The following is a 21780-nucleotide window of genomic DNA, read 5'->3' as shown; positions in this document are numbered from 1 at the left end:
ACGCCCCCCTTTTCCATCGGTATCTCATGCTCATTCTCTCGCCCTCTCCCAAGTCCGGCGCGTGACTCTAGCTAGAGCAACTGGCTCGGCTCTGCTCCTCCAGACGCTTCTCCAACAGCTCCCCAATCCTGCTACCAAATGCACATTGAAGAAACAGCGCAATGCAGTGAGAAAACAAGAGTGAGAATCAAAACCTGATGCAATCCCGACCTTGGAGCAGGCGGCGACCCGCCCCAAGGCTCTGGCTCCGACTCGGAAAACAAAACACCAATTACCTGCTGTTCACTTGCCTTCCTCGCCCCCTCCTAGCCGTAGTATGAATGAATACCGTCGCACGGCCGCGTGCCCCAACATGCAGTCAGACAGACCGACGCGTTACCATCGGGGGCGGGGTCTCCTTTTCCCACAATGTCGACTCTCAAATCACGAGTGCTGCTGCCGTCGCATGCTTCTCCTAGGCATTGTTGACCTGTGAGCCTCCGCGACCACGAGGCGCACCGCCACGGCCGCGGTTCTGACCGGAGAAGTTGCCGCGCGAGTTGCCCTGCCCACCGTTGCGGTTGCCGTCGAAACCGCCCCGTCCGCGGCCCGAGGCATTGCCTCGAACAGATCCGTAGTTGCTGCCGCCATAGGCGGTGGATTTGGGGCGCCGAGGCTCAACAATGATGTTCTCGCCATTGACCGTGTGAGGATTGGCCGAGACGGCTGCCTGGTAACCCTCCACGGTCTTGTACTCGACGAAGGCGCAGTTCTGCCCATGGCCTTGGTTAGCGGGCCGATCGTCACGGACAGGGAACGGTGCATACCTTCGAGCGGTTGATGTCGAAGTAGGTGAGTTCGCCATGGGCGGCGAGGGCACCGCGGAGATCTGCATCCTGGACCTTTTCCGTCACGTACTTGACGTATCCCATCGTACCCTCCTTCTCGGGGACGTTACCCGAGATGGACTGCGGCCGGTTCTGACGTTTCGAATCGGCGCCGGCCGTCTGCCATCCGGACGACTCCTTGGCCGACGTTTCGGCGGCGGGGGCTGGGGCGCTGATCTGCGACGTGGCAGTAGGAACCGGAGCTCCCGCGGCGGCAGGGGTCGGGGCCGGGGCCGGGGCCGGGGCCCGACTTTGGCTCAGGGCCGGTGGGGTGGCAGTCTTTGGCAGAGGGACGACTGGTCGAGGACCGGCGGCGGCGGCGGCTCGGCTAGCCCACGTCATAGGCTTAGGGGGCGCAGCAGGCTCGGAGGGAGCAGCGGCAGGCTCGGCAGCAGGCTCCGGCTTCAGGACCGGCGTCGGCGTCGGGTCCTGAGGCTTCTCGGGTTCTTTGGCGTCCTCATCGGCGAGTTCTTGGGCAGTGGCGTCCACGTCGACGGACGGGGCGCCCTCGGAAGGCTTCTCCTCCGCCACCTTGTGTCCGTTGATGCCGGCCGCTTCCATCTTGCTGGCTTCCTGAAGTTTCTGGTCCACAGCGTCGGCATCTAGCTTGCCGGTCACCTTCTTCTGGGCCTCCTTCTGGGCGGGCACCTCCTCGGCCGAAGCGGCGGCAGGGGCGGCGGGAATCATGGTGACAGGCTCGTCGGCGACGGGAGCATCGGCAACCGCGTCGGCCGAGTCCTCGTCACCCTCCTCGTCGATGTATCTCAGAATGTCGTTGAGTACAAAGTAGCCCGAGGGCTGCTGGGCGAGAACGAACGTCTGGACGAACTTCTTGGGCTCGGCCGCTTTGTTGGACGTCTCACCAATGACTTGGATGACGATGTTGTCATAGGTGGCCTGGGAATCGACGTTGGAAACGCGAACCTTGCAGTCCTGGAAGTCGAGCTGCTTGATGCGCTCTTGGATGGCCTGGCAGCAAAGGGTCAGCAAGCGGTGTCGACCGTTCAACGCCTGCACGACAGAAAAACTAGGCATACCTGACGGCCAACCGACACGTTGGCAACCTCGGCCTCGAGGCCGTAAACAAACTGCGAACGCTTGCCGTAGAAGAGCTGAAAAAGTGCGAAATGGGTCAGCTGTGATGGCATGCGTGTTCGACGGACTCTGATGAGCATACGTGGAGCTTCTCTGGGGACTTGCTCAGGGTGGTGTAGTACTGCTCGACAAAGTACCAGCCAACCTCATCCTTGGAGAGGTTACTGTTTCCCGCAGCGTTGGGGGTGCCATCGGCGGAGGCGGGGGCGGAAGGATACTGGTCGGCAGGGCTCTTGTACTGCTCCTGATGAGCGAAGTTGCCGTTGGTCGCCATTGTTGCCCTCTCGACAGGATGGAGATGAGGCGGACCGAGAGGATGCTGGATGCGCAGGCGGAGGGAAGAGGCGGGGGGAAGAAGGATAGAAAATGTCGACCAAGAATATCGATGCAATGAGAGGTTGCAGTGAGGCTGAAGACGTCGATTCGCGATGCCTCTCAGCGTTGGCTGGGGAGCGTGGCGTGGAAGGTGAAGGTGAAGGTGTACAAGGAGTCGACACCTGATTACGGCAAAAAGTCCTTCGATGCGCGGGCGACTAGTCGGTCGGCAGAAGGCAAAAAGGAGAAATGGGCGTGTCGCGGGTGAAGAGACGACGGAGGGGGTGTTGGGATCGATGGAGGGACGAAGAGCCTCGTCTCCTTTCTTCTCGGGTGGATGGAGGCGAGGGGAGGATTGCTGGAGTTTGTGCAATGGATACCTGTGCTGGTGGTGGAAGGGGAGTCGGGAAAAAATAACACTTTTGGGTGGTCATCGATGTCGAGGTTCCAGTTGGTCCGTGCGCCATTTCAGATTTAGCTGCGATGGTCGGAACGGAAAATGTGCAGTTCAGGGAGGGTTTTCCCGCCGCAGTACGCTGTATTGCTTATTAGCTAGCGCCCTTGCCAACTGCGCAGCCGTTCCTTTGTCACCTTGACGCCTTGATCAAGTGCTCAAGCCTCGAGGCATGTCAAGGTGATAGATACTATTTCAGGATATTCTTGAAACGGCTATTTTGACATGTAGCCCTTGCCAGAACTATGATGGAGATCAGTGCGGATCAATGGGCAGTATGAGTACCCGACAATGAACTTCAGTAGCAAGCGCATTCGCGCTTACTTACAACTACATCGTACATTGAATGTAGTTGTTGGCATTCGCATCTGGAGGTACTTTCGTGTACGGAGCAGTACATACTGTGTGCAGTCTGCCAGCGGTACTCTCGATGTATTCTTGTTTTCAACCTGGGAAGAATACCTACGAGTACTGCACTGGGTACTGGTCCTCTACGTACTTTGGCACTTCGCACTGGCACACAGTGTGCAAGATTGGAAGTTCACAAGTTCCTTCTAAACTATTATTTCAGGTGGCCAGGGGAATGCATTCACAGCCGCCGCAATTTCGCACATGAACCTTCCTCTTTTTCATGCATGCACAGAATTGGTATGAGTGCAGGATGCCAATAGTTCCAGTAGTTGTCAAGCCGACGCCGACATCAGAGTCGCGACCCATCGTTCTGCTTCAGGTCTATTTCAGCCAACAGACGGGGGCCACGAACGTACTTACTGTACAGTAAGTAAGTACTTACGCACTAAGTACTTACTTGTAATACAAGAAATACCCCGTAGAGTACTAGCATTTAGCCCCCACAAGTCGCTTTCTGTAGAATTAGCTTAGTGCTGATACTTTACGGGCGATAAAGATGTTCTTCCCCTACCTTTAGCCGCCTGGGGAGCCGCCGCCTTCGCCCAATTGAGACTTGCGGGGTCCGTCTCTCGGTCGCTGCGGCTCCAAAAAAAAGTTGTCGCTGTTGGTGGCGAAATTTTTCCGCAATCTTATCGGCCTCCGCGTTGGCAGACAATCACCGTTAACCTTTTCCCACCGCCCTACCAACTCACTGACCGACAATCAGGCTCCTACTGCGAGACTCAATAGTTGCTGTATCAACTGATTGAAGAGAGACGCCGAACGAGATCCGACCGCCGCCATGCCCAAGTCCAAGCGCGCCAAAGTCTTCAACCTCACCCAGGTGGACAAGAAGACGCGGGAGCAAAAAGACAAGCTCTTCCAGAACATCCGCGATGCCGTGGCCGATTACCAGCACTGCTTCGTCTTCAGCGTCGACAACATGCGCAATAGTTACCTCAAGGATGTGCGCCACGAGCTCTCCGACTGCCGCCTCTTCTTCGGCAAGACCAAGCTCATGGCCAAGGCGCTCGGTCAGAGCCCTTCGGAAGCGGTCGCTCCGGGCATCGAAGATCTGACGCAATACCTATCCGGCACCGTCGGCCTCATCCTCTCAAACCGGCCAGCACAAGAGATCATCGACTACTTTGGCAACCTGGCCAAGGTTGACTTTGCACGGGCGGGTGTCACGGCAAGCAGAAAGTTTGCCATCCCGTCCGGCGTCGTCTACGCTACGGCCGGCGAGGTGCCTGTTGAGTACGATGTCCCTCTCGAGCATAGCATCGAGCCCGAGCTTCGGAGACTGGGCGTCCCGACTCGAATGGTCAAGGGAAAGGTCGTACTGGGCGACGAAAGTGGCGAGGGCGAACCGTACATTGTATGCAAGGAAGGCGATGTTCTAGACTCACGGCAGACGAGACTTCTCAAACTATTTGGAGTTTGCCTCAGCGAGTTTCGAGTCAAGATCTTGGCGTATGTACCCCGCTTCGCTTTCCTTCTCCCTTCCCGACGCCGTCTGCATCACTGACATCAATTTCATAGTCACTGGAGTGCGGCCACGAACGAGGTGACGGAAGTAAATCCTGAGGCGATGGATGGTGTTGTCGCAGAATGAAGAGGACCCGTGTTTCTGCGAGGGAGCAAAAAAAAGTGATGTATCCTCTGTTGAAGGGGAAATGGATGGAGGGCCCCTTTTGTCCGTCCGCAGCATTGGTACGGGGCATGGATTTTGAATGGGTCTCGGCGTTCAGAGGTCATGGGTTAATACACGCTGGCAGGCATTCGTCATGTTTTCTAGAGTACCTTCTCGGATGACAATATCAAAGGCATGTTTCAAGATACCTGAACACTCCACGCCCAGCCAAGCTTACCTTGTGCTCGGGACACAGCCGTGCCACGTCCTGTGATCTTGATTGTTTATCCTCGTCGTTGCCTCCTGCTCTGCCAGGGATATCCTATAACACGGGCGATATTTATACATGGTCAGCAGGACAATAGTGCCTTACCTCTGACCTTACCTAGAGTGGGAAGCATTCGTCTTCTCTTCTCGGGGCCCAGCACGTTGTGAGACCACCGATACTTCCTTCCGTCATCCTCGTGGGTTCAATACATTAGCAACACCCTGCGGATGAAACCGCTCCATCTGCCCGACTATGCTACGGTGTTGCGGGACATGCCACGGCAGCACGACTGCAGGAAACAAAGGAAAAAGAGGTGACCTAGTCCATCTCGTCGCGGGCCGACTTTTCGAGTTCGCCATGCCAATCGCCACACGCAGTTGCCTCCATATCCTCTAGCTCAGAAGGGAGAGTCGTCGATGCCACGAGGGGTTGATCGAACGTGCCGACAGCCTGCGGATGGCCGATACGGACAGTTCAATAACGAGGCATTTTCCGTGAGTCGTCGTGACTCCCTCCCTCGAAGGGTCGTTTTCTGTCATCGTCTCGCGGCCGATCATAATCCCGACGGTCCCAGCCTCGGTCCCTATCACGGTCCCTGTCCCTGTCCCTGTCCCTGTCCCTGTCCCGGTGCCCATCCCTCTCGCGATCGCGATCGGGGCCTCTATCACGATACCCACCGCCGCCGCCGCCGCCGCCGCCGCCGCCGTCGCGGCGGCTGCCAATGGGTTCCATGTTGCTGCCTGTGCGTCGACCGCCGTCACGATCACCGTATCGGCCGCCATCGCCTCCTCGGAAACCACCTGGTCGGTCATCGTAGCGCGGCCCACGGCCATCGGGGCCGGAACCAGAGAAGGCTCGATCGTTGGTGCGTCTATCCGAGCCTGGGCCTGACGGTGCACCCATCGGAGGGCCGTATCCACTGCGGTCGCCCCTAGGGCCACCAAAATCACCTCTGAAGCCACCGCGCCCACCACGGCCGCCGCCGCGACCACGGCCGCCGTCAAAGCCTCGGAAGCCTCCTCGGAAGCCGTCGCCTCTAAAGCCGTCGCCTCCAAACCCGCGAGGACCCATGGGACGCGAAGGAACAATCCTGGAGTAGCCTCGACCACCCAAGCCGCCGCCCAGCCTTCGAGGCTTCCAGCCTACAACGGTCCGACCCCGTTCGACGTCAGTCTTGATGGCTTTACCTTTGATGCGATCCCCATCGCACGATCTGACTGCGGCTATGTCCCATCGCCACGAAAGGCGTCGTGTCAGCGAGGCTTACCAACAATGATGAAAATTTGCAGAATAGCAGAGGTCGCAAAGGCAAGCTTGAGGGCCCATGCGGTATCGTGGGCAACTCTCAGCCTTGGCAAGCTTGAGGGCCACATCACCGAAAGCACATTGACTGGAACACCTCCTGGTTTGGGGAGCGGTGGGGGAGTAGGGTTTACCTTGCATATCAGACTCCCGCTCAAACACGATGAATGCATAGCCCCTGTGGGGTTTCTTTTTCTTGCCCGGCTTCTCATGAGCGTGGGTGTCGGTGATGATGCGAATCTAAAAGAACAAGCAACTTCATCAGCCATGACAGAACGGAAGGGAGGCACGCAACATGAAAATATGGACGAGTTGACTAACGCGAGCGATGGGACCAAAACGGCCGAAGTGTCTTTCGAGGTCGCGCTCATCAGCCTCGTAACTCAGCCGCGCAACGACCATGGTCGATAGCGCATCACCGCGGATGTTGGGATCCTCTTCGGGGTGGACTGGAGGTAGAAGATTAGTTGTCGCTCATGGAACTTCGGATGGGAAGATGCACATTTCTTGGGGCCCTCCTCGAGCAATTGCTTGGCAGCAGTCGTCTTCTCCTCCTTCTTGCGATCGCGAGCTTCGAGCCAGCTCTCGGTCGAGACGAACGTGTCGTTATTCTTGTAGTCCTGGAGAGATTCAATGTACGATGCCACGCCGTCAACATGCTTCGTCTTGCGCTTCTCTTGCGGTTGATCGACCGGGGGAACCCAGCGAAGGGGAGGGCGCGGTGCGAAGAGGGCGAGCAGGTTTCGAGGGAGTTGGTTTGTCATTGCGCCAGCCAGGCGTCAACGCCTTTCCCGATACGACGGCGACAAGGTGGCTGGCCAGTGAGGATTTGGACCCTGATGATGATGGGCCGGCGACGGCACGGAGTTGTTGGTCAGAGGGAGGAAACCGCACCAGTTGGACAGACCGACGCGCGGTGCTGGAAATTATCAAGAGCTTGCTTGGGTGGCCGCAATTCGAACTTAGCTAGCGATGGAGCAAGTTTTACCGATAATGTGCCGCCGACAGGCGCTAAGCCCGACTCGGTCGACCCCAAAGCCAGCGAATCCTTTTCCTGAACCAAGGCAAGGCGCGTTTGATTGCTGGCTGCTGCAATTCCTCTGTGCCATCGGATCATGAGGATATCGAGAGTCACGGCAAAAGCAAGATGACAGTCAAGGCATTGCGAGCCATCGCACAGGGCCAAGTATGCGGACCGACAAGTGTATCGTTTTGATGCAGGAAGCTGACGAATCCAGAACGGCCTCGGCGCCTTCATCTTGCAATGCAAGAAGTTGGACCTTCATTACTGCGACTGGGCTGGTAGCTCCAAAGGCATGAAGTGAGTGGTGCGACAGCGGCGGAATAACGAATCTTGGTCTAGTGGCTAACGTCGTCTTCCTTTCCAAGCGGCTTCATCAAGTCTCTCCTTCCCAAATTCGCCGCCGCCAACCCCCAAGTCGAGTTCGCCGTCTCTCCCCGACCGGGAAAACACCCTGTCATCATAGGGCACTACATCAACGGCCGGACAAAGCCCATATGCGTACGAAATCTGTCGCCGTACGAAGTACTGCAAAAATTGGAGCTGCTCCGGGATGCCAGTGGAGAGAAACTGAAGAAGACGAACAAGGCGGTAACGAGCACGAGACCCAGCGTACGAGGCATATGGTCCCCTTATCACGGCAAGGGCCTGGTTGTGTAAATTTGCATGGAGAGGTGGCGGCGACACTGAACTGTCACATGAGTGTCTGCTGTGCCAGATGGACTCCTCGGAGTATACATGCACCGGCAGGACAGGGCGTCGACGTCGCGAATCTGCTACAAAAGCCGTCACTTGATTATCGTGACCGAAACTTGATAGAGCGGGCATTGTAGGTGATATCCAATTTGACGAGTAATACTATTTTTACTTCTGGTCAAACCTCCCGTCATCCGTTAGCGAACCTGGATTGGTAACAATTCCTACTTCCTGCAGTTGATGATGTCGACAACTAGTAGAAAGATATGTCAGCGAGTGCCAAGACAAAATACAGCAGTGAATTTGGGATGGAACAGTCGAGGTACTTACAGGCAGGCTTGAGGGAAGCACCGCCGACGAGGAAGCCGTCGATATCAGGCTGCTTGCTAAGCTCGCCGCAGTTCTTCTCGCTGACGCTGCCACCGTACAAGATTCGGGTCTCGGCGGCGACCTTGTCGCTCACACACCGTAGCCACTCTCGGATGGCCTTGTGGACCTCCTGGGCTTGTTCTGTGGTGGCAACCTTGCCGGTGCCGATGGCCCAGATGGGTTCGTAAGCGATCACGATTTTGCTCCAGTCCGAGACCTGGGCCTTGAGAGCTTCGAGCTGGCGGCTGACAACTTGGATGGTCTTGCCGGCCTCGCGCTCCTCGAGGCTCTCGCCGCAGCACCAGATAACGCCGAGCCCATTTTCGGTAGCGTACTTGGTCTTGGAAGCGACCAACTCGTCCGTCTCCTTGAGGATGGTGCGTCGCTCCGAGTGGCCGAGAATAGTCCATTTAATGTTGCTGTCTTTGAGCTGGGAGACAGAGATCTCGCCGGTGAAGGCACCATTGGGCTTGTCGTAGACGTTTTGGGAAGCCACCTCGATGGTTGAACGAAGAGTGTCGCGAACGAGGTGGAGGTACAGGGCCGGAGGGGCGACGACAACCTCTGTTCAGAACGTCAGCTTTGCCGTCTTTCGTTGATCTCTCACGCTACTGATTGTGCGGGAGAGCGGGCGAGCGCGGTGGCCGTACCAACGTCGGCATCGAGCTGAGCCTTGTTCAGGTTATCGACAATCTCCTTGATGGACGCAATCGAGCCGTTCCTACACCCACTGTCAGTCTGCTGCGGCGTTTTGAATCGTCCATGATCGCGGGGCAGATGCCGAGCAGCATGGAGGGGCAACCAGCTCACATCTTGAAGTTGCCGCCAACAAAGAACTTGCGCGCCATCTTGACTGATTCTGAATTTTCAGGTTTCCAAAGAAATGAGGTTGTAATACCGTGTATTGTCAGGAGTAAGGGAATAGGATGCTATTGGCAAAAAGGCTGTCCTTGAGGATCGTTGGGATCGTGGTTCAACAGTGGCAGAAGTGGTCCACCTCAATAGAGGGGTAGAAAAAAGCGCCAGTGCCGCCAACCCAGGGTACTCGCATTATTACAGTTAGCACTTACAGTACAGTACAGTACAGTACATGTAAGTACATATCTACAAGTGGGCACCCGTAGTGTTAGTACTAAGTACTGTACTGTACCTAATAGTACTCAGTACTTGAACATAACATACTGTACGGAGTACATACTTACACCTACAAGACCGGTGCAAGGCATTACTGTAAGTACAAGTACTTACAGTACGCATTATGGAGTAAGTACAGTACGGAGCACATTCAGTGCAAACAGTACATTTCACGTACGCAAAACTACCTATAAAGGCAGGTTCCTACATGTTTACGTTCGGGGTCACCCAACTCCGAGCTTCAATCCCTTCCCATTCAAACTTGCATCATCTTGAGATCATGGCATCACCTGAAACTACTCATCAATTGTATAGATACGTTCTCTTTTCCTCGAATCTCAGGAACATAGTCGAGGTCATAACGTAGCGACCAAGCCTGCTCCGCAAATATTTCGACGCCCCTAGATCCCCTTCCTTCTTGTCTTGGCTCGGACGTTCAGATCACACTGCAGACCCATGGGTCGCAAAGTGCTTGCTCACCTAGCATTAGGTCTTTTCGAGCAATTCCCATCAGGTCGAACAGGTTGATCAATATTGTCACAAGCTCGGCCAGTTATGGAGAGGAGCATTTGACGCCTTCAGTATCTCCTGATCATTTCCTCCCATCCACCCCTACATTCGGCGCGAACCCGAAAATGGTGACTTGACCTTCCTATTTCCTTGAAACAATTCGATCGTGTGAAGGGTTGGGGATAGCAAATCGGCCTGTTTCCGGTTGGTCTAGTCACTCCGGATAGGTCTCATCCAGGGAGGGATGGAGCCGGCTCTGTGGTCGTGCATGGAAGCGATCCATATGGTGTGAGGATAACATGCCCGTCAGCTTGGAATTGGCCCTAGGGTGCGAAACTTTGCCTTCCTACTCCGGTTTTTGTCCAAAGACATCTTTGCTGTCGATGCACTTGCATCTTCAAGTGGAAACACCCCGTCGCCGGGTCCGATGTTCCGCCTTTGCCATGTTAGTTGTAGTCCATTTGTTGCTGCAACTTGGACAACACTCACGCGGTGACACTCCATTCAGCCAGAGGCATAACTCCGTCGGGGAGCCACTGGCGTAGTATCGGCTTTCGGCATGTCGCCGTTGTCGGCAGTCATCTTGGCCATGGCAGACAGATGCTTCTGCACCCTGGTGATGTGTCGCAGATTCCGGGAATCCCCGGGCTTGTTCAGTCCTCGAATGGCATCCTCCACAGCCCGCCGATGGTCGAGCCACTGATCGAGAAGCGGTCGGGTCGTGTTGCGTACCTGCTCCACCATCGGAACAGGTTTCACCACCGTCTTGCGGCTGGCGGAGACCTGCTGTTCCGGGGCATCCAGCTTCCGCTTGCGGCTCCCATTGACTGGCTGGCTGACAGGAACTGCGGCTGCCGGCGGGGAGCCGCTGGAAATTCCGTGGTCATTGTGTACGCGCTTCATGTGGTCCCTCAGGTTCCACTGGCGGGGGAATCCGTTGCCATGCATGGCACGCTCACAGCCATCGTAGATGCAGAGGAACGGCTTTTCGCCGTGGCCGTGGAGCCCATGCGCTTCGCGCTCGTGACGAAGGAGGCAAGCGGTGGAAGAGAATCGCGCTCCCTCGCAGGTGATCGCCTTGCAACGGTAGGGCTTGAGATGCGAGTCGACGAATTTGCTGAAATCGAGTTAGCTGATTGAAATCGAAGGTGGCAGGAGGTCAGTCCTTACTCATAGTTGCACTTGAGCTTCTCGGCCTTGTGGTTGCAGTTTGCCTGGCCTTCCCAAGGGCAGTGGAAGAAGCCGTCGGGCCCAGGGGCAGCGCTCTTGTAGAGAACATGATCCCTCGCGGAATCGCTGACGTTGCTTGGTCGGCGCGGTCCAAGCTTCTGCGTAAGGCCAATCGAGTCATCCATGGGATTTGCGGATATGTTGTCGTATTCCGGGATCAACGTCAACTTCCTCTCGGAGCTGCGACGTTCCAGTGGTTAGAAACTGCAACAACTCATTCACGGCGGTGTGAGACGTACCTTGGCGACTGGCATTTGATGTCGGGAGAAGAACGGGAGCTCAGGGGAGCGGGCATCCAGGTCTCATCAATGGTGGCAGGAGAAGAAGTTCGAGAAATGGAGCTAGAAAAGCAGTCCCACGAAGAAGGAGATGATGCATCTGGCAACCCGACTTCAGGGCCAAGATGCATGTGGGCAGGAGCCATGTGTAGCGGGTCAGCACCTGGAAGATGGTACACGCCCTGGTGGTTTGCATTCAGGCCTACGTCGATGCTGTAGTCGGGCCAATACAGGTGGTTGGGTCCACCGGCATCGGCGACGAGCAGCAGGCACGAGTCCATTCCAGCCATGGGGGGTGTTGAGTGGGATCCATTTTGGAACGCGGCTGCGTCATCCGCGGCAGACATGTGTGAATTCTGCGAAAGAACTGTAGTGCTGGACCTGCTCGAGTTCGCCCTCGACATGGCTTGAGCCATGGTCGTGGCAACCGAGCCGGTCCTGGAAGCAGTCCAAATGGCCTCTGCACTCTTGGGTCGGTCCGTCCTGGTTCCTCTGGGAGTGGTCTGGCCTGATGTGAAGAGGCATTCCTCCACATCGCCCACGTTGGGTGATGCAGTGTCCGGAAAATCTGGAAAGCTCTGTCCTTCACCATTTGAAGCCCATGACGATCCATTCAGAAGGTCCACTGACGGGTCTATGGGAGGGAAAGAAAAGATGCTTGGGGCATTCGAGGCCATGCCTGGCGGAGGGTAGCTGTAGTCGCTGGGTATGGTCAGTATTCGGTTCTCCAATGCCACTCAAACAAACTGAAACAGAAAACACGAGTTGCAAAAATATAAACTAAAGCAAGGCTCGATTCAACTTTGATGCTGCAGCCGGATGTTAGCAAAACGAGTGACTGGTCAGGTGGATGTTACACAAACCGAGCTTGGTTCGAATGCAGGCGATCTTTCGCAAGCCTATCCTGGGGAATTTCCCCTGGTTCGAACTCTCGATCCTGATGCGGCCGGCTAAGCGCGAGGGTGGAAGGAAGCAAATGCGGCACAACGGCCAGCATAGCACCCCGTTCATATCCGGACCTGTGGATTGGGCAGGTGCCGCTTTGCTTTCGCGATGTGCCTATTCGTATCGGTAGATGACCCCAATCGCTGCGGTCCCGTTGCAGGTTGACGAGCCGATACCACGCGCCAGGTTGAGCATTGGCCAGAGACACAACTTGGTCGATAGATGGCAGCAGAAGCAGAAATGGAGCAAAAAGGAAAAGAAAAGAAAAGGGCTCCTTGACCCATGAAGGTGCGGTTATGCATCCATTCAGGGTGATCTTGACTGATGCATATGTGTTGGAATCCATTTTTCGCGGCTGCGAATGCAATCAAATGAAATTGCAAGAACGTTTGATGTTCTGGCTGCTCCGTCCAGGCGCCTCCCCGAAGAAAGGCCGGACGGAGAGCAATGGGCTCCTGGATGTGATGGTCCAGATGGACACGCAATGGCTCCTGTTCCTGGTTCGAGGTCCCGGTCCGGTTCAAGGATTTTGGCCGGTAGAGCATCCGGCAAACAGGCTGCAGGTCCCGTGCATGTGCATGTCTGCTGCTAGTTTATGACACGGGCAATACTCACCAGGGCACGGGACTTGCAAGCAACGCCGTAGGTAAGCGTGTCCGGTGATGACAGGTTCTTCGCAAGATACCATGGGTATGGCGAGAACTTTGATGATGAAGGGGTCCCGGAAACTTCACGGTAACAAATCCTCAGGGGTGATCCAGATGGTGGCCAGATGAAGCAAAAAGAGCAAAGGCAAAAGAAAACGGACGAAGCAGAGACGCGAAAACGGAGAGTGCGAGACGGAGAGAGAGACGGAGAGAGAAACGAAGAGAAGAAAGAGATGATGGTACAGGGACGCCACTCAACATCAATATGAGAAAGAAAGAAAAACGCATCCCGGTGTGAGTAGAAATGAAGTAACAGTACCTGGAGAGTGATTGAGCCTCGTCGAGGTCAACTGGATTGGTGTATCCTGGCATATTGCCGGGATGGGACATGAGCAGAGTAACTGTCATTGCGTCCTAGGCCAGGGGCACAGTGCACAAGCAGAGGTCTGATCTGGAGAGAGCAGACTTGTTCAGTTTTGCCTTGTGGACAATATGTGCAACAGTATGGTTAGAGCGCGGGCCGTTATTGGGACGACGGGCAACAGAGCAGAACGGTTTAGTCCTTTGCTGCGTCTTGGGAGATCCTTTGGGTTGTTTCGCAAGAAGATATGTTGTGAATGGGGGATGAAGTCCGGACCGAAGAGTACAAGTATGTGCGGATCAGCGGTCAACAGGAGGTTGGGCACAAACAGTGGGCAGGATATGTGGGAATCAGAAGGCTGAGGTTGGGCAATGAGGGGGGCAAGCGGGTTTTATCGTTACAGTTGAACCATGACACCGCATCAACAGTACGAATACGGGATGCCCATGTCGAGTAACGCCCATAGTTGGTCGGGGTCTCTGGACGGGCCGCGCAAGTGCGTTGGCGCTTTCTTTGAGTGCGGCTGATGTGCCTGTCGTGCAGGGATGGGTTGGTAACCGAGTCTCAAGTGCTTGGGCGGGTTTTCCCTGTTCTACCGTGGCGGGCTTGAGGCCGGGAGGGGAGGCGGGGGAGGGGGGGGGAGGGGGATGATGGTTGCATGACAGCACAGAAGACGAGGAGGGAGATGAATGCGAGACAAAATTTTGTGCCATCGGCTCTGCGTTGGCACTCGACCAAGGCACTCGACGAGATGAAAGATAAGAAAGCCATGGTCGCGAATCGATCGGCAAGGCGCGAACGGAGTTTACGACGGCGCTGTGACTGACCTCAGGCGGCGCTGCCTTTCGGCTGCGTAGTTGTGGTCGAGGATCTGCTGCAGCAGGGCGCGCAATCAGCCAACGTGTCACGCCGGCCTCTTGCAGAAACCAAGAATCACCAGTGTTTCCTGGCTCCCCTCCCTGGCCTCTCTACACAAACCCCTGGCCTTCGGCCCCCCCTGCGTGGCAGGAAGTGAACGCTGACGAACCAGACGGCCGACGAGGCACCAGTTGCGAATACATGCACAAGTGCAGATGGTCGCACAAGCGATGCTGCGACCAGGTGGGCCAACCATGCAGGCCAACCACGCAGAGTCGTAGAGTGGGAGACGGGACGACAAGCAGAAGGGGTCGTTGGCGAGTCATTTCGATGTCGTCGCTGGTCCAATAAGCGGGGTTATGCGGCTGGCCAGCTGTCCCCCAGCTCAGGCCAGCCATTACATTTTAGGGCGGTGTAGAGCGAATGAGAGCTGGGCCTGGGAGGGTCACGCAATGGCGGTCAATGTAGGCCAAGCCAATTATCGGTTGCGGTGTGATGAGGCTTGCATGATGAACGAGGTGAGATTGTGAGAGGGAAAATCACGCAAAATGATTTTCTTGGAGTTTGCTGATGCATGCCTTTGATTTGGAAGGAGGAAGGGGTAGGTAGGCAGGTGTACTGTAAGCAAGTACGGAGTGTGGAACACCAAGGGTTTTTTTTGGCTGGGAGTGGGGTGATTAGCTAATCAGTTTCAATTGCCGTTGTCTGGCCTTTGTGGCCAACTGCCTGCCTGCGGCGTGCAACGGCGGGCAGGCGCGGGACGGCGCGGTTAGGTGGGTCGGGACGGGTGTGGCTTCCCGAGATCGTCAAAGTTTCAACGCTCTTTTCTTTTGTTGGAGCGTCTGGAAGCCAACAGAAAACGGTCGCTTCCCACGTGATTTCAGACGAGGTCAACCTCATCCTCGATGAGTTTTGCCGACCATTAGGATCGCGGGCTTCTTCCGATAAGAAATTGTCAGAGGCGAAGCCGCGTCCCGTGGACCCCCTTCGTCAGCATACCTGGGCCTTGACAAACAAGGAGAGGGGGAGCAGTAGGTCGGCGCGACGAGACCGAGCCCGCTCGTCTTGTCGTGCAACGTACGCTGCAGACTGGACACTACCGAGCGCATGAGCTATCATAATTCTTCATCCAGTCATTTCAAGGTTGCAACACACCTGTTGGATTCGACGCAGCTTCGAAGCCGTTGTGTGGTTACCGAGCCGTGTTGGACCCAGACCGGTGAGAAGGTGCAGGAATGTCAAGGTTCTTTGTTGCCAGCAACGTAGAAAAACTCGGCATCGCCCGGTCTCGACGTCAGCACAGAATCATTTTGCTTGATCATCAGACGCGGGCTCTTTCCATTTTCTCCAAGGGGCAACGCATGTCCGTGGGATCCTGGATCCCTAGGATCGCTCAGATATCAGCGGCAACCTCGACGCCCGGGCTTTGGGTCGCTTCCGGCTTCACAGTTACGGCGAGCGGCGTCACCTCGGTCATCCTACCTCCTTTCCATACAATCTGGTCTTGGATATCAGGAAGGCAATGATCTGCATCCGTCGGTGTCGCAGTTGCGCAAGTGCAGAAGCATGGGGGGGTGGGGGGTGGCGAGGCAGGAAGAACTGACCAAGATGTTGTTTTGCACGCATCCCATCACCATTCTTGCACTTTTTGTTATTCAACAAGCCATATTCAGAAGGAGTGATGAGAGCCGGTCACACATGAGAACATGAGATCCGACAACTTTGGGACAACAAGGCAGCTTGGTGACGTGTGCATTCGCAACAAGGCAACGAACTGTGTGAGGGATGCAAATGCTGACGTACAAGGAGGCCATGTGCCAATAGTAGCCACCGGCTGCGGATGGCTCGTAGAGATCGTGACCAACCAGTATGGACGCATCCCTCCCTTGCCTCTAACGCCGGGGACGAAGCCAAACGGGTCGCAGTCGTCCTTTTCCGTCGGAATACCATCCGCCGCTGCTCTGTATCCAGAACTGATATTCGGGCCTCCCTTGGTGCGGAGTGTAGGTGTATACTCGGTACTAGTACGTACGACTTTTGAATCACGTACTCCGTACTCCGTCCATGCGCCTCCTTTGTGGACGAAGGGCTCGGTAAGCGCCGAAACTGCCCGTCTGGTTTGTTACACTCCTCGGCGAGGTACTCCGTACAGTAGCTGTAATTAGTTGTCGGCAGTAATGATCAAGTGAAATGGCCAATTGAAGGAATATTTGGGGAATGGAGTTCTCCGTACGTACTCCGTACAGTACTTACTCACATTCAGAGGAGGTACAAAGTACAAGGTACTATAAGTGGGTCTCTACTCTTTGGACGCAAGAGGCAGGAGGCCGTCACAGTGGTTGGGCCTTCTATTCCCTATTCGACAACCCGCCGCCACCCCGCCGACTCCCTCCCCCCCCCCCCCCCCAGCCCCGCCTGATTCCTGCCGACCGCCATGTCCCGCGCTCCAGTGTGCAGGGCCTTCCCTGTCGCTATCGACCTCCTTTTCATCCATCGATTCCAGAGCCCAGCCATGAATGGCATCACATTTCTCCTTGTTTGTTCTCCTGAACATTCATCAGGCAATGAATCGGTCCAGCGGCCCAATGCCCACGGCTTTGCAAACATCCAGCACCACCTTCTCTGACTGCTCTGTCGGTCGCTGGCTGGATGAGGGTGTCGCGACATGCATGATTGAATGGAATCTGCACTCCCTCCCGAGTTCCTCCCTCTCCGATTTGTAGATGCCGAGTCTCGCGATGCGACCACATGCACGAGCATTCAGTAAGCAATCGTACATTTTCCATCAAATCTCGCCCGCTCTCAACTCGGGCAGAACCACCGATGCGTCCTTGCATTCTTTCATCCTTGGCTCAGGTATTGGGTATCGTGTCTGAATGGTGGTTGCGGCTCGCATGTTTGACGATCTCTATTTCATGCTAACCCATTCAGCACTTCCGACAGGTGAAGCTCCCATCAGTATGGTGCACCATACCACGAGTCGCCCTGCGGTTATTCATATCGGAGCGTACCTGCTCCCAGTGCCCGCGTGAGAATTTCCAATCCAGCCGCGGCTGCCCAGGAAGCTGGCCAGGACGATTCATCAGCCCCCCCTCCTAAAGTTTCCAAGTCCTGACTTCGGACGCTCGCATTCGAAGGGACACCTCGAAGCCTTCTAGAAGCTGCCTTATTCATCGATGTTGTTGTTGGTGACCCACACTAGTATTTCCTGTCACTCGTCAACGGCGATACCTTGTAAGCCTCTAACGTTGGCCATTGCGGATCTTGTCTGGTCACCTGGCCTCCCACTACACCGCTTCCTTACTATTCACATTTCCGCTATTCCACCCCCCCCCCCCTTTTCTCTCTTCAAAACCCCTTGAGAGGACGTCGGGGGATACGTCACCCGCTTAGCAATCAGCGTAAAGCACTCACCCACCCTCCCGAGGTCGAAAAGGCATCATTTCAGCCTCTACCAGCACAGCACGGGTCAAGTTGCTCCCTTTGCGCAGATTGTCGTATGGTGTCGGATTTGGCGGTTGAGAGTTCCCATTCGCATAATCCGACTGTTGCCTCCGTCATCGTGGACGCGCTCTCCAACAAGCGACCATGGTAATCCTGGGCCGAGTAATCCCTGATGACATGACTCGGCCAGCCATGTCATTCAAGAACTCCGCCATAACTCGAGACCCGTGGAATTCCGCTCTCAGGTACTGCTATTCTGACCGACAATTTTCGACCCCGTTGCTGACCCGTTGTTCTGTAGCTTTCCTGATCCGTATGGCGTTGGAGGGTTTGGAAGCAAAGCCTACCTACCTACGAGGTGAGCGGGCGTCTGAGCTTCGTGTGTTTGTGGACACTACTTAGGTGACATCAGTGACATCAAAAGTGTGGATTACACAACCGCCGCTTTCTACCACACAAGCATCGCATCTAGGACATCAACAAATGGCAAGAATTCACGGCCAGAGTCCTCAACCTCGACATCTCCATCTCCGAGCTACGGCAATCACCCATCTGCCGAGTTGAGCACCAGCGCGGTGCCGACGCGAAGCTCATTCCTGGACTCCAACCCAAAGCTACCACTATCATGGGATCCCCAGGGGGCGTACTCTCCGACTGGATCGTTCGACGACATCATCGCGTCCCCAAACTTGTCCGACTACTCTCCGGGGAGCAAGATGAAGCCAGGCGGGAAGCGAGGCACCCAGCGTCGCTCGTCGCACCGGGACGAGTTTGACGGGCCTCACCAATTCTTGCAGCGACCACCACACCAGATAACCGCCATGCAGGAGAGGGAGCTCCCTCACCTCCCAACCAACCTTCATGCCGAGGAGCAGGACAGCGTCATGAGCCAAGTGAACGACCGCCTGTCACAGTGCGCCTTCGACTTTGTGGCCAAGTACCAGTTTCCGATCCCCCTGACGCAAGATATGCGACCCGTCGAGCGGCCGCAGGACCGCGATTGGGTGGAATGGGTCTATCTTCTGAAGCGCCTTGCCACCAAGCGGCGCATTCCCGCCCGCCTGCTCTACAACGGACAGATTAAGCAGCTTGTCACAATTCTGGAAAACTCGCTCGAGCTGCGCCACCCAGCTAACCATCAGAGTCGACCCCTCAAGGACGACCGCAACATCTTGCAGCTCATCTCGGCAGGCATTCAGGTTGCCAAAATCCTCAAGGATGCCTCAGCGATGAGCCACCTTGACCAACTATACGTTGAAACGGAGAAGAGAGTTCAGCAGCGGATCAGCTCAACGTTTCGGCCATAACCAAAGTCGCTCGATTTAGACAGCCACTGGCTCAACCACGTTTACTAGATGATTTCTGCATGCATTTTCGCCACCGATAAGGCATGGAGTCGCATGCATGCATTGGGCGCGCCTGGTCTTTGCAGACGGATTGACGACAGATGGAAATGATGTGGTCCTTTTGTTTCCACCCGTGGACCTTGCCCCTAAGCCGTACCTACGCTCGTTCGAGGCCGCTCCTGGCCGGCTCAGATTTGGAGCGTTGCCATCTTTTCATGTTTTCTATGTTGGGTTTGATGAACAGCAAGCGGCCCAACGCTGGATAATTCACTCGATGAAGTAAGTAAGTCAATAAATATGATGAGAGGGCTTGTAGCAGGGAATAGTACTGTTGTAGAAAGCGCCCGCATACAATAAGGATATATATCTTCACGCTTGACTTTCCTTCATCATGCAATACTGGACGCCACCGAGCCTGTCAAGTTGCTCTAGTGGGCCTGAGCGCGGCAACAACGGCCAGAAGTTCATCCAGCATGAACTGTCTTATGATACATATGAATGGGGCGCCAGAATACGATGGGGTATGCGGTGAAGCATGCGGTGAAATACTTAATATGCCCAAGAGTCACCTTCAGCATTTCACGAAGCTCAACCGCCGCAGTGACAATTTGCAAATTAGGACGGACTTCAGTGGACGAACGTCCGATTTGTGCATCACTCTGGGCGGTGCATTTTGACATCATGATGAAGATAATTCGTTGCAAAAGATATGTGCATCCGATTCTAGTCCTGGGGCCACACAGAATGTCTGTGGCAACAGGGTGGAGCGGACAGGTTGTCTAGACCTTGCGTTTGTTCTCCCACGTCGAACGAAATAAAAAGTTGACACGCTTGCGCATTGAAAGCTGCGAGGTGTAGGCAATCTGTGGGTGTGCTGCGAAGCAACATCGAGTAAGGCGTGCTGTGTGCTGACACTGACGCGAGTTCCCTGGCGGCCAGCTGTGGTGGTTGGAAGGAAATGCACTCGCAAATCCAGGAGCAGATGCTATTTGAAGCGTTATACTCATGAAAAAAAATCATGTCTGCGCACACCGAGTTGGCTGTCACGCCACGGAACTCAGATCAGCATTTTCAATGCTGTGACTTTGTAGGGAAGAGAAAAAGATTCTTTCTTTCAAGGTGGGGAAAACGAGGGTTAAAAAGAGACTGAGGGAGAGGTGAGCCAAGCGAGATAAGTGAAAGGTCACGTGATCTGGCCGACAGGCAACAAGGTACCGAGTACATGGTACTTGCTCAACATACTTTTAAGTAAGTATTGTGCTCCATTATGGAACGACTTTTTTTTCCTCCTTCTTCATTCATACATACATTCATGCACGATTAATCAACCGATGATGAATCGCCAACTTGTTGTCGGTCATATTTGCGTGCTAGAGTAACGGATTTGTCTACCATTATATTGTATCTTTTAGGTACAGCGACGAGATAGTACTATTGTCTCGCCGGGAAGGTGGTGCTTCCGACATGCAGGTTTGGGGCAGCCACAATAGAACATGTTGTTCTGTCCCGCCTCCAGTAGAGAAAGGTTCAGGACGTTGTAGTCGAGCAAGTACTCATTCCGCGAGAGAAACAGTTTCCATGCAACCTCTATTGCTGCCATGAGTTGCCGTGGTCTTGCCGAGGGCGTCGGCGGGAGCTGTACTTATGCAGTACCAGCAGGAAGCAGGAGCGTCTTCGCAGACTTGGGACCTTACCCCTGCGGTGCCTGCACTGCCTGCATTTGGTGAATGGTTAAAACGAAGTCGGTCTTGCCTGTATAGACAGAAATTCGCTCGTTAAACTGAACCCATCACTCCTGAAGAGCCATCTCTCGGCGATAATACTATAGTAGTTCCTAGGCAATTTCTGCACCTATTGCATTCATTTCACAAAAACGAAGAATCAAGAGTTCGCACGTCTCCAGTCACCTTTCCCATTGCATCAAGTGGCCTAACACGTCGACTCTCGAGTGCCATGTTTCACCTATCCGACATGACTGAGAGCGAATCCCGTGCACAGGAGGTTTTGGTCGTTGCAATATCGGTCCTGTTCCTTGCACTGCTGCTCGTATCCATCGTCGCCTACAATGTCAAGTCGAAGGATAACCACGGACAAGGCAATGACAGCTGGCGAGAGATGTGGGGTTTTCAGGAAGGCCCTGCCGCCGTGATCCAATCCCTGCAACGGCAGTCTTTCATGGAGAGCGTTCGACGGCGAAGCATTACCCTCGCTGAAAATCTGCAGCTGGAACTCATGAGCTTGAAACGAAAGCTCTCCTGGCGGCCATCGATGGCGGAAAGCGTGCCCGTGGCCGACCTAAGCGTTGCCAATACGTTGCAGAGGTTCACCCTAGATTCGGGCGACACAAAGGCTGAAAGCCAGGCTGTTGGCAATGGGTCTAGGTGGCGCATCTCCCAAGACTCGTTGGCCTTGATCACTGGGAGAGAATCGGTTTGGGCTGATAAGCGGAGACGTTCGACCTGGGTCGCTTGCGAATCGGAAGAGGAGAGCTGTGACCTGGAAGCGCAGGCGTCAACCGACTCAGCGTGATGGGCCATTCCTGCATGCTGCAGAGATTGGGCGGGACAGGATCGATAACGCGAGGGTTGCATTGAGGTTGTTGTATTTCATAGAGAGAA

General features: G+C 55.1%; 8 protein-coding genes across 8 annotated transcripts; 4 read left to right on the top strand and 4 right to left on the bottom strand.

Moving 5' to 3' along the window:
• Positions 1–454: 454 nt before the first annotated feature.
• DCS_01281 (NTF2 and RRM domain-containing protein) lies at positions 455–2235 on the bottom strand (the record flags this gene model as incomplete). The annotated part of the gene is made up of 4 exons (XM_040798615.1): positions 455–751; positions 807–1835; positions 1904–1978; positions 2044–2235. 4 exons carry the CDS (start codon positions 2233–2235, stop codon positions 455–457), a joined length of 1593 nt encoding a protein of 530 aa, XP_040659498.1.
• A 1687-nt stretch (positions 2236–3922) lies between these two features.
• Positions 3923–4735, top strand: DCS_01280 (60S acidic ribosomal protein P0; the record flags this gene model as incomplete). Its single annotated transcript, XM_040798614.1, has 2 exons — positions 3923–4593; positions 4663–4735. 2 exons carry the CDS (start codon positions 3923–3925, stop codon positions 4733–4735), a joined length of 744 nt encoding a protein of 247 aa, XP_040659497.1.
• Positions 4736–5495: 760 nt separating this feature from the next.
• Positions 5496–7087, bottom strand: DCS_01279 (U1 small nuclear ribonucleoprotein; the record flags this gene model as incomplete). Its single annotated transcript, XM_040798613.1, has 5 exons — positions 5496–6238; positions 6289–6411; positions 6458–6563; positions 6645–6772; positions 6826–7087. The coding sequence occupies 5 exons, from the start codon at positions 7085–7087 to the stop codon at positions 5496–5498; spliced, it is 1362 nt and encodes a 453-aa protein (XP_040659496.1).
• A 383-nt stretch (positions 7088–7470) lies between these two features.
• On the top strand, positions 7471–8004 carry DCS_01278 (mitochondrial 54S ribosomal protein L51; the record flags this gene model as incomplete). The annotated part of the gene is made up of 3 exons (XM_040798612.1): positions 7471–7509; positions 7562–7644; positions 7713–8004. 3 exons carry the CDS (start codon positions 7471–7473, stop codon positions 8002–8004), a joined length of 414 nt encoding a protein of 137 aa, XP_040659495.1.
• A 260-nt stretch (positions 8005–8264) lies between these two features.
• Positions 8265–9257, bottom strand: DCS_01277 (putative TPI1-triose-phosphate isomerase; the record flags this gene model as incomplete). The annotated part of the gene is made up of 4 exons (XM_040798611.1): positions 8265–8293; positions 8371–8973; positions 9060–9130; positions 9220–9257. The coding sequence occupies 4 exons, from the start codon at positions 9255–9257 to the stop codon at positions 8265–8267; spliced, it is 741 nt and encodes a 246-aa protein (XP_040659494.1).
• Positions 9258–10557: 1300 nt separating this feature from the next.
• Positions 10558–12852, bottom strand: DCS_01276 (zinc finger domain-containing protein; the record flags this gene model as incomplete). The annotated part of the gene is made up of 4 exons (XM_040798610.1): positions 10558–11170; positions 11224–11463; positions 11523–12263; positions 12425–12852. The coding sequence occupies 4 exons, from the start codon at positions 12850–12852 to the stop codon at positions 10558–10560; spliced, it is 2022 nt and encodes a 673-aa protein (XP_040659493.1).
• Positions 12853–17960: 5108 nt separating this feature from the next.
• Positions 17961–19123, top strand: DCS_01275 (uncharacterized protein; the record flags this gene model as incomplete). Its single annotated transcript, XM_040798609.1, has 3 exons — positions 17961–18061; positions 18118–18174; positions 18229–19123. 3 exons carry the CDS (start codon positions 17961–17963, stop codon positions 19121–19123), a joined length of 1053 nt encoding a protein of 350 aa, XP_040659492.1.
• A 2010-nt stretch (positions 19124–21133) lies between these two features.
• DCS_01274 (uncharacterized protein) lies at positions 21134–21691 on the top strand (the record flags this gene model as incomplete). The annotated part of the gene is made up of 1 exon (XM_040798608.1): positions 21134–21691. One exon carries the CDS (start codon positions 21134–21136, stop codon positions 21689–21691), a length of 558 nt encoding a protein of 185 aa, XP_040659491.1.
• Positions 21692–21780: the final 89 nt, after the last annotated feature.

The sequence above is a fragment of the Drechmeria coniospora genome, chromosome 01 (assembly GCF_001625195.1).
Source record: "Drechmeria coniospora strain ARSEF 6962 chromosome 01, whole genome shotgun sequence".
NCBI classification, from domain to species: Eukaryota; Fungi; Ascomycota; class Sordariomycetes; order Hypocreales; family Ophiocordycipitaceae; genus Drechmeria; species Drechmeria coniospora.
The sequence above is the reverse complement of the archived record's forward strand: the minus strand, read 5'-3'. Positions and strand labels throughout refer to the sequence as shown.